Source organism: Phaseolus vulgaris, chromosome 3 (assembly GCF_051622355.1).
Source record: "Phaseolus vulgaris cultivar YP4 chromosome 3, ASM5162235v1, whole genome shotgun sequence".
NCBI lineage: Eukaryota > Viridiplantae > Streptophyta > Magnoliopsida > Fabales > Fabaceae > Phaseolus > Phaseolus vulgaris.
In genome coordinates, this window is record NC_143500.1 from 3,318,416 (window position 1) to 3,330,481 (window position 12,066).

The 12,066-nt window shown below is 24.7% G+C and overlaps 1 protein-coding gene across 1 annotated transcript; it reads left to right on the forward strand.

Moving 5' to 3' along the window:
* Window positions 1-2,412: 2,412 nt before the first annotated feature.
* On the forward strand, window positions 2,413-4,552 carry LOC137806111 (protein LATERAL BRANCHING OXIDOREDUCTASE 1). Its single transcript, XM_068606066.2, has 3 exons — window positions 2,413-3,003; window positions 3,423-3,750; window positions 4,141-4,552. Exons 1-3 carry the CDS (start codon window positions 2,558-2,560, stop codon window positions 4,399-4,401), a joined length of 1,035 nt encoding a protein of 344 aa, XP_068462167.1. The 5' UTR covers window positions 2,413-2,557; the 3' UTR covers window positions 4,402-4,552.
* The last annotated feature ends 7,514 nt before the right edge of the window (window positions 4,553-12,066 follow it).

Sequence of the window (12,066 nt, forward strand, 5' to 3'; positions counted from 1 at the left end):
ATATTTTAAAATGTAATACCTGTAATGACTTTAAATAATTTAGACATGTATTTACAGTATTAGATAGTTTTATTAGAATAATTTTTTTTCTTATACATATTTTTATTTCCTTTAAAAAAAACTTTGAAACAGATGTAAAAAATAAGTTGATAAAATACTAATTAATACTAAAGTTATAAAAGATTAATACTAATGATTATAGATAACAATTAATTTTAATTATTTAAATACATATTTAGTTACATAAATTCAATTTTGTACTATAAACTTTAATGATCAATTGTAATATAAACTTAGTATTTATTTTGGATAATTAATTCTTCTTTCAAAACAATTAATAACATTAAATTAAATTACATCTAACTTCTACTAAATATTATCTCATCTAATATTTGTGTGGTCCAAGTATTTGTAAAAAGAATTATATATTGAAATTCATATATTAATATTTTATAATTACAAAGAATTCTTCATGTATGATCTTCACAATGAATCTTTGATGTTGCAAACATGGTTCTGAATCTTAAATAAGAAAGAAAAATTGATATCAGCAGACATTAAAATTAAAATAATAAGTGAAATGAAGAACATGAAACAATTTCAAAAGTTTTTCAATCAACTCTTAGGATTTAATTAAATTTATATGTTCACGAGAGTATATTCACTGTTTTATTTGTCTCTATGCAAAAACTTTACTCAGACATTGTGGTCCATTTCAAATATTTTAACACATTTCTTTTTGTCTTTTTATGCATCAGAAACTATATTATGCAACCATTTATCTGAAAAGAATCTGAATAAACCTGATATTTTTTAAAAATAAAATTTAAGTTTAATTCAATAAATTCTAATGTTATTTTTAAAAATATTTTTAAAATCAAATTAAGCTTAAAATTCACAGGTAAAACAATTAAATTTTGTTATATTTTTAAGACATTTATGTAGAAACTAAAAAAAAGTTCTGTGTTTGAAACCAAAATATATAAAAGTTTTATCTGCTATAGTGAAATAGTTGCATTACAAGGAATAAATATGTTCAAGTTAATTAAAGCTTATTTAAAAAATAAATATATAATTAATAAAGGAAAATTAATTAATATTGTCAGAATTTTTGAAAACTAAACATTTATAAAAATGAAACTATTCTAAAATTTCTATAATTGAAGAGAGATGAATAGAATAGAATATCCAACAAATCACGCTTTATCTGTCATTACAAAATAATAAATTATGCTTAAGATACATAGACAAATGTATTATAGTAGAAATTATTATAAAAATAATATTTCTAAATTTGAAATAGAAAAATAGGAAAAAAGTTAATATTATACAGATTATTTAATGAATTATTTTACAAATGCAACAAATAATGGGATAAGAGAAACAGGGAAAATTTTATGTAATACAAATTATTGAATGAATTATTTTGCTAATGACATTGATCAATTTGAAAAGCTGTAAATATTGTGGTATAAGAAATAGAGAAAAACTGATTTATACAAATTGAATTATTCAGTTTGATATAATTATTTATCTAGTGTTTCAATAAAATTATATAGAAATTAGTGTTCTAAAAATTATAATATTTTTTTTAGATCTTTAAAAATAATATACAAAAATTAGTCCAAGAAGATAAAGTTGGTCCATTTTTTAATTACAGATACGTTATAAACTGATAAACCTTCGCTAACTGTCACCAATTGTAGATGAACACACTATAAGATAAGGTCATGTGATTGAACATTATGTCAGTTTTGACTTACTCTTGCTAATTTTTTTTAATTTAAATTTCCAATGTTGATTAGAGAATAAATTATAGAGTTTATTTAATCTAACCATTATAAAAATAATTTTATTTTATTATGGATGCATGAGTTACTTATAGAAATCTATTAGTCATAAATATATCTTTACACCAGATTCATCTATTTTACATCAAATTCAACTATTGATACTTAAAAAATTATTATTTTATTATAAACAAGTAAAATAATTGTTTTTTATTATTAGAGTATTAAATAAAACTTTATTCATAAAAATATTTTCATTTTAAAGAATCATGTGAGCTAAATTAAAATATTATTTTTATTATCAGCAAACTAATGTAAATACTACTACTATATTAGAGATGGTATAAGAATGAAATTAGTTTGATTCAATACAAATTTCTATTTACCCATTTCTCTTTGCATGTAGTAAGACAGATAATGTATGTTTAAATTATTTAAAAATAATTATTAGGATTAAGTATATAATAAAGGAACCATTTTTTTTAATAAACATGGTAAAAAGAAAAACAGAGATAAACATACAAATTAATTAATGAATTATTTTAGTGCAAGCAATTACTGTTTTGTCCACATACTCGTCTAATTGAATACTACAAAATACATGTCCACATTCAATGTATTTGTAGATTAAACAAACTCTATAAGGAAAAAAAAACAAAGCAAAATCAAATTTGTGTGTTTTTCCAACTATGGTTATTCACAGCACCCCATCTATATATATTGATGTGTGTTGTTGAGAAAGGATCAAAGAGAGAAAAAGCAGAGACATGGGAAACATTGATCCAGCTTTTGTGCAATCCACAGAACACCGTCCTAAGTCCAAGGTGGTGGAGGTGAATGAGATTCCAGTGATTGATCTCTCAGAAAGCAGAGATGAATCATTGGTGGTCTCAGAGATTGGGAAGGCATGTGAGAAGTGGGGGTTCTTTCAAGTGATCAACCATGGGATTCCCTCTGAGTTAGGCAAAGAGGTTGAGATTGAGGCCAAAAAGTTCTTTGGAAGGGATTTGGAGGAGAAGAGAAAAGTGAGAAGAGATGAGTTTAATGCAATGGGGTACCATGATGGAGAGCACACCAAGAATGTGAGAGATTGGAAAGAGGTGTTTGATTATCTTGTGGAAGACAATGCACAAGTTCCATCCTCTTATGAGCCTCATGACAAGGACCTCAGAACTCTCACAAACCAGTGGCCCCAGCACTCTGTTGATTTCAGGTAATGTTGTGTTTGTTATCTATATTTTGATTCATCACAAAATTGATGTTTTGTTTTGGTGCTAATCTTGTAAACCATCTCAAGAAGAAAATGGTACAAATTGGTTTTGACTCATCATCATAGTTCATGTGTGTGACTTTGACTTTGACTAATGATTTGATGATACCAAGATGAAAGAAACTCTTGCACCTTTCAAAACTAGATTTGACAGAAAAATATGAGATGTGATATATTATGACTTACACCAGTTTAGTTTATATCTTAGTTCTTTATCTAAAATTTCAATTTTTTTTCATGAATTGATAAAAATACTTTTTCTTTTATATAACTCTTCGTATTATAAGAGGTTGTATATAACAGGTTATTAATATATTATTACTGAAAAAGTATTCACTGATTGAGGATCATGTTTTCATCAGGGAAACAATGGAAGAGTATTCCAGAGAAGTGGAAAAGTTAGCACACAGGCTGTTGGGGTTGATTTTATCCAGCTTAGGTTTGGCTGCTGATAAATTCCATGGCTGCTTCAAGAACCAACTGAGCATGGTGAGACTCAATTACTACCCTCCATGTCCTTTCCCTGACCTTGCACTTGGTGTTGGCCGCCACAAGGATTCAAGTGCCTTAACTGTGCTTGCACAAGATGATGTTGGAGGGTTGCAAGTGAAGAGAAAATCAGATGGAGAATGGATTCCAGTTAAGCCATGCCCAGATGCATTTATCATCAATGTTGGGGACATAGTTCAGGTATCTTATTTCACTGCATGGTTTTGTTACCATCAAATGTTAATTATAACATAATTTAGTTAGTTGAATTTGCTGAAATCCTCACTAGAAATTGAGACATTTTATTCTTTAAAAGTGGACACAAACTTTACTTCATAAGCCAATTTTGTGAGGTTGAGTTAGGCTTAAAAGTCTATTTCCTAATATGGTATCAGAATTATTTAAATTCTATTTTAGTGAAAGTTTGTTCTGTCTATTATACCATCTGTTATCGCGAAGTGTGGTGGAATCTCACATCGACTAAATATTGAGACATTTCATTGTTTCGCAAACTTTCACCTTATAAATCGGTTGAGTTATGACTAAAAGTTCACTTCAAATGATTTGACCAATTGGAGGATGATTTTGCAGGTTTGGAGCAATGACAAGTATGAGAGTGTGGAGCACAGGGTGGTGGTGAACACAACCAAGGAAAGGTTTTCAGTTCCATTCTTCTTTTTCCCAGCTCACCATGTGACAGTGAAGCCTTGTGAGGAGCTTGTTAATGAGCAAAATCCAGCAAGATTCAGAGAATACAACTATGGCAAGTTCTTTGCTAACAGGAACCGTAGTGATTTCAAGAAACGTGATGTTGAGAATATCCAAATTCAGCACTTCAGGATCCTGGATTAGCCTTATCACTATCATCCATGTCTTAAACTTCTTGTACTTTCATCCTTCCAAATAAAACCATCTTCATGCACCTCAATGTTATCTCATACACTCTTCTAGTGTTGTGTTCCAAATTCTTAACTATAATTAGACAATATTACTTGCATGACTATAATGTTAGCCTTTTTTTCAGTTTTTCTTCTTCTGAGCTCTTGAATTAAGATCTGAAACATATATTTTCTTAAAAAAGAATCATCAGAAGTTCAGAATCTACAACACTGTAATGTTCAAGAAGAACTATTTTGGAAGTGTTCAAGAAGCTTGATTAATTTTGGAATGTATTTTTAGATTAACAAGTCTGAAGAAAGAGTCCTTATCCTCTGATACTTGAGTCTCTTTTAAGACATTATTTAATGTTTAATCATAAAAGCTTCTTCTAAGGATAAGACTGAAACTCACAAAAACATAAAATTATTAATAAAAATTTGTTTTTTAATGTTAAATATCAATATGAAAATTCACATATTAAATAGTATCACTTCAGATTTCAGATTTCAAATATCATTTACCATTTACCATTACATAAAAAAAATATTATTAAAATAACAAAAAAAAAATTAATACAAGAAATTAAACCAACACTTATACATGTAAAGAAAAACATCAAATTATTAATATAAAGTATTACTAATAAAAAAATATTACTAAAATAAAAGATAAAAAAAGAGTACAAATTAATATAAGAAATTAAACCAAAACTTATAAATGTAAAGAAAAACATCAAATCTTAACCCACTTTAATATTTGAAGTGGACTCCACAATATCATATTAAATTTAAATAATAATAATTTAAGTACATTCTATTGACAAGATTTCACCTGGTCATTATAAGTTCTGAAGCTTCACTTTCTTAATCTTAGTGAAACTTCCATGAATTCTTTTAATATAAGATATATAATTAAGTTACAATTTTTAATTTTTGAAAAATTTCATTCTATTCTTTTATGTCAGGATTTTTTTTCTTCTCAAATTTCACTTTCATTAACATGACCAACAGATATAAATATAGAAATATCAAGGAAAATAATCAAAACCCTCAGATTAGTTGAAGCATAAAATTGATGATATAAATCTGAAAATATTTGAAGTTATTTATAATTCTTGGATGAACTCTCAATATACTTAACTATTTCTAAGAATTCATTAACAAAATTAACCATTTAACATTTAGTTACTTTGCCTAATACCTGGCATGATAGGTTAAGGGTTATGTTTTCAGTATCATATTTAATTTTAAAATTTGAATGAAAAAAAAATTGTACATGAGAACAAGAGAGTGAGTGCTCTGTTTTAACACCACTTATGCATGTGAATCTATAAAAGAATCAAACACATGACATGCACAAAAATGTACACAGATTTATCCAAGATCTATTGGCTTTTTACTTCAATCTTGGTTTTATACCACTTTTGGCATCTTTTATCTATGAAAATAATTGCACCCTAGAAAGCTACATGATTAACAATATGGTTAGTATGTTTTTAATTTCACATTACTTATTTTTAATAGTTTTTTTTTAAACTTTTTTTGTTCTTAATAATTTTTTATTTTATTTTATTTTATTTAGATTAAAATACTTTATTTAACCATTTAAAGGCCTATGTCAATATTTTTTAAATAAAAAAATTCTCTAATTTAGAAAAAAAACATATTTAAATCTTAGCAATATAAGTAACTGGAGATTAAACTATCATATCATAATAATTTTTTTAAGTGTCATTTAACATGTTTTTTTTTAAAAAAAAAAACTTTTTTATTAGTATTTTTGTCATTAACTAGTTATTTTTATGAAATAAAAATTAATTTTGGAGACAAATAATTAATTGCTATAGTAACTAAATTATAGATCATTTTAAAGACTAAAAATATTTTTTATTTCTAAATTAGTTTCTATTATTGTTAAATGATTTCTAAATTGATATATAATTATGTCAAGGTATTTATACCAAATTTATAATATAAATAACTAGTAGTTAAAACATTGATAGTTAATTAGATACCAATTTAGAAACTATTTAACAATGATAGAAATTAATTTAGAAACCAAAAATTTGTTTAGTATCTAAAATTATCTCTAATTTAGTCATAGCAACTAATTATTTTTAATATTTAAAATTGGTTTTATTTAATATTTTTTTTAATGAATTATAGAAATGATATACTTTCAAATTTGAATGTTAAAAAATGATAGGGAGTATGAAGTATACCAAACAACATAGACTAAAATAGACTATATATAATTACAATTATGAACTTATAAACTCATAATAATATATTGAAATTTTTAATTTAGCATCTTTACCCAGTTTTGACAGATCCTAACATGATATGTATGCATGTCAACCACGTCAATGCAGACAATTTTTGTGGGGAAATGCACCATACCTGCTAATGAGTGACACATCTTTGTATTATTGTAATCCCTCCAATATCACATGCATAAATGGACCTACCTAATAATATATAAAATTAAAGTATGCATGCTTGAAAGGGCTCTCACAACTTTTCTTACTCAAAGTTCCACCACCACTATCACATCTAGCTAAGGGTACCCTAATAGGTGCCCTAATGTAAGGTCCTCTAAGGATGATGACAACCAAGTGATTCAAAGCAGAACATAGCCAAATGGCCATCTTAGTGGGAAATGCACCATACCTATAAAGCATGCAAAACAACAAAGAAAATTGTTGGATTATGTTTGTATTGTTGTTGTAATATATATACTTCCCCAATGAGTGTACATGCATAAGTGGACTCACCTATAATAAAGGACTCTTGCCCTAATTGGTATATATATATGTTGTCTTTATCATATGCAATCCAAATAGTCATAGTTTTAGTTTGTTGTCAACTACTCATCCAAGTCTATCTAGAAGGCAAACATTTCATCTACATATTTTAATTGATTCTCTTGCTTAACTTTAAGTTTCAGGTTTTTAACCATGATGGGTTATTTTTATTTTTTTTTATTAAAATGGGATCCGTTTTAAAAAAATTACAAATTTAGGTAAGTCGTGTCAATTTGACACGACTTCATATGCATAAATCGTTCCAATTTGATACGACTCTGTCATGTCATACTGAAATCGTGCCAACTTGGCACGACTTCTGCGACGTCATACTAAAGTGGTACGACTTCTGCCACGTTTTTAATTTTATTGTTTATATATTGGGTAGTAAGTTATGTAATGTTAAAAATTAATTTGATACATAATTTTCTAAGAGTGTTGGCACGAGTTCAGTATGACATGACAAAGTCGTATCAAATTTGAACGATTTGTGCATATGAAATCGTGATAAATTGACACGACTTGCTTAAATTTGTAATGGTTAAAAAAAAAAAAAACTCCATCATGGTCAAAAACCCTTAAGTTTCAATAGATTAAACATATAAGTAAAAAAATTATTTTATTTTCTATCATATTATAATACATAATTATTTTTTTTGTCATTTGATAGCATTTATTACATTTAATGCAAATTACACTGTGTAATTTAATTTAATCCTCTTTATGTATATTTATTTATTTCAATAACTCAAACTTTATCCATAAAGTAAACATAGCTTTGTAGGTAAGTTAATATAAAGTTTATAAAATATTAGAGAAGATAGAGTATATGACAAAAGGTGCTAATAAAATTATTTGAAGGATAATATTGAAAAATATTTTGTCGCCTATGCTTAGAAAGAGAAGCACAGAAAAGTATAATATAATAAGAAAAAAGAGTTTACATTATTGAAAGTGTCCAAATACCATTGTTGTGTAATATTTGTCGTTCTGAAATTATTGGGTAATATTTTTTTCTAATAAAAACAAATGATTTCTTTTTCTTTCAAAGATTAACTAATTAAGAACTATTATTTTGAAATAAAAGTTTAAACAAATAGAAAAGTTTTAATTTTTCTTGTTTATCCTATGTGGATGGGACTAGTGACTCTTGAAAACTGACCCTCTAACTTTACCCAAACTCAAATAAAGTTCAATATATATTTTAGTGCCAACAATTATTTGATATGATAGACATAAATATTTACGAAAATAAATTTATAAAATTTTATTTAAATTAATACAATAATAGCTATTCAAATCTTAAAAAGTAAAATTAAAATAAGTATATTTTTTAATAATATATACCCCTTAGAAGGATTTCATGGAAGACTTGTTAAAAAATATTTATGGAAAACTAAAGTACAAGATCTATTAGCTTTTCTATTTTTTATTTTTATTGAAATACAAAACAGCTAAAATATATCTGAATGAAAAAAATATTTTTTAAATAATTTATCATTTTGGTTGTGTTCTTAGAAAAAGAATTAAACTGCTCACCATATATTTAATATAAGAATTTTTATTAAAATCACACAAATTAGTAAATTTAATTAACTTTGTTGGGTTTATAAGAAAATGTTACCCACATACTAAATTTAACTTTATTATCAATAAAATTTAAATTTATTTTGTCATGTTTATTAATAAAAATCACATACTTATGGACAAATAAAGAAAATAAATCTGAATATTTTAGAAATTATAATTTTTTTTATCATATTTTCAATTTTTAATTCTAATTTTTTACCTTAAAAATATTTTTTTATCTTTTAAATCAAAATATAATAAAAATACTTAAAAATTAGTAATTTTGTCACAATAATAATATTTAATTTATTTTTGTCCTTCTCCAAATTTGTTTTTAAGTTACATACTATAAGAATAGGATAAATAATAACTAAATATTTTATATGCTAACAGACTATATTCCTACTGTTCACTTGGAATTTTCTTTCTAGAATCTGCTCGAAAACTTTCAAGTCGATCAACACTCAAAAAGAGAAAATATGCGAGATTGTAAAATAATATTTTTTTTAATAATATATTATTTATATGATAATAAATTATTATTGTTACTTGATGTCAAATATTGAATTTTTTTTATAAAATATAAAAAATAGAAAAATCTAACACATTACTCATGATTAAACAATAATTTTATCAAGCTCTTATAACACCAAGAAATAATCATAAGATTTTTAAAAGAATTGACCATAACATCAAAAAATTTATTTTAGTATTACGTTAATTTTATTTTATATAAATGAAATATCAAATGATAATATTAATATAAACTTTTGTATAATATAATTTATATGAAAAATTTGAATAAAAATTACGAGTTTTAAAAAAATATATAATTTAATGAAAAGATATTAAACGGTGGCACACATATAATTTTATTTCTGCTTTATAGATACTAATAGAAAAAGAGACACTTTACATCAATAAAACTAATAATATTAGTTATATTAAAAACAGTGAGTGATTTATGGTATATTATATTCTTGAAAAATGTGAATTTATACTCTACAACTACTATTTATATTGAAATAGTTTTTTGTTTAAATATAATTAAGAATAAAATATGAATTATGTACATGAAAAAACCCTATATAGATTCTTTAATTTTAAAATATAATTAAAAAATAAAAAATAAATATAAATATTTACATCCTATTTTATCCTTTCTACTATTATAATATTTTGTCTTTCTTAGTTAGACCTAATAATATTTACATCAATACTTAGCCATCTAGAGCCACCCACTTTCCTATTATATTTTTAAAACTTCCCACTTTTGATAAATCTTTTTATTCTATATTAAATTTATTAAATATTATAAAAATATTCAATAGATTTCATTAAATAAACAGTAAAAATCTATTAAATCCAATTTTATAAATTTCAATAAATTCCCATGTTTAAAGAAAATGTTAACAAATGTACATTTCTCAATATATGCATTCAAACTTGTGCTAAATTAGAATAATAGTCCTTTTTTACTTAACCCTTTTAGTCTAAGACAAAACCTATTGTAAGTCAGATCTATTCATAAACTTATCATTCCGCAATTTTTAAAATAATTGTTATTAAAACATATAAATATATATTTTTTTTGGTAAATTCATATTAGAAAAGTTTCATCTGAATTTTTTTAGTTTGGGCCTATTGAATAAATATTCTTCAAAAAAAGTAGGTTTTTTACTTTTTACACTCCATAATTACTAACTGCACCACTATAAATTTTAAAATGGTTATTCTATCTTTATGTTTTATTTCATCCAATCAAACATAACATTGTTCTAGAATCCTAATTTTTTAAATTCTTTGTATAATCTCTTAGCTCAATCGGCCAAAAACATATATATATATATGTATATATATATATTGTTTTTTTTAAAACAAATGACGTACACGTGTTTGTATTTCATATGAACTTTTTTTTTTATTTGTTGATAGGAAAATTCTGAAGAGCATGATAAAAAAGATAAAATTCTTGATGGTGAAAATTCCACCGATGAAGTGAAGACCATGGAGGTCCATCATTTATACTCCAATTTTTGTCAATAAAGAAAAACATATTATGTGTATGTGAATATATGTTATGGTGTTTTCAATAAGAATAAATTCTTTAGTATTATGACTATTTCTTGCTTATGTTTTTTTTTTGGTTTATATTTGATATGGTGTTTTTGTCAATGACAGAAAAAAATTCAAGAGTTGCTAGAAGAAAGTTTGAAAATTCAAGAGCTGGTAATGAAAACGGAATATGATAGAGAGGACTTGCTCAAAAAGCTCAAGAATCTTTTCAAGCGTCGAATTTTCGAGGATCGTCTTATGCTAGTGAAAAATGTAATAGATATTATTAATTAATTGGTATAAAATAAAATTAGATATTTTAGTGACTAAAAAATTATTAGTATCTAAAAATTTATATTATTGATAAATAATTTTTAAATAGATATTTAATTAAATATCAAGATTTTAGATATCAAATTTAGAATCGAAATAATTTGTACTTAAGACTTAAGTATTTAACTAAATCCTTATTAATAATAAAAAATAATTTAAATATTAATAATTTTTTAATCTTTAAAATAATATATAATTTAATTAATATAAAAATTAATAATTTTTTTAAAAAATTAATTTTTATTTAATAATTTTTATTTAATCTCCCTTCCATTTATCTGATCCGCTGAAAACTTCATTAACAGCACCTAACAACAAGTTAAAACAAGTGCATACAGCGTAGCTAAATGTGTATAAAAACTTTATCCTAATATCAACCGGAAAACTAACAGAAAAACAGTCCAAATAACAGATTCCATAATACCAATAACAAAGTCCATAATAATAACAGAGTTCACATCACAACAACAGAGTCCATAATAATAACAGAGTCCATAATAACATAGTCCATAATTACCTTCATGTAGGTTTCGTTCAGATTAGGTGGGTGCATGTATTTTGGTTGGAGTGTGATTTTTATCACTGCAGAGTACATGGGTGCATTGGGCTTCCATAGTGTCAGACAATTTATTAAGGAAATAATGATAATAAAATTATACGCAATTATACACCATCATTATTGTATGTAATTATTGTACGCAATTAATTTGATAATGATATACATGATTTGGGGTCATTACAAAATTAGAATCAAGTATGTTTGCACAAAACAGAAAAAAGTAATTAGCTTTGTCATGTAACAATTAACACCAACCACCATTCATCATTTCCTTAAATAATTCAAGTTTACTTGTAATACTTCAATCCTTTTGTGCACA

Coding starts and splice junctions, on each gene's coding strand:
- LOC137806111 (XM_068606066.2), top strand. CDS start 2,558: ATGGGAAACATTGATCCAGCTTTTGTGCAATCCACAGAACACCGTCCT. Junction 3,004..3,422: donor CAGCACTCTGTTGATTTCAG/GTAATGTTGTGT, acceptor TGTTTTCATCAG/GGAAACAATGGAAGAGTATT. Junction 3,751..4,140: donor ATGTTGGGGACATAGTTCAG/GTATCTTATTTC, acceptor ATGATTTTGCAG/GTTTGGAGCAATGACAAGTA.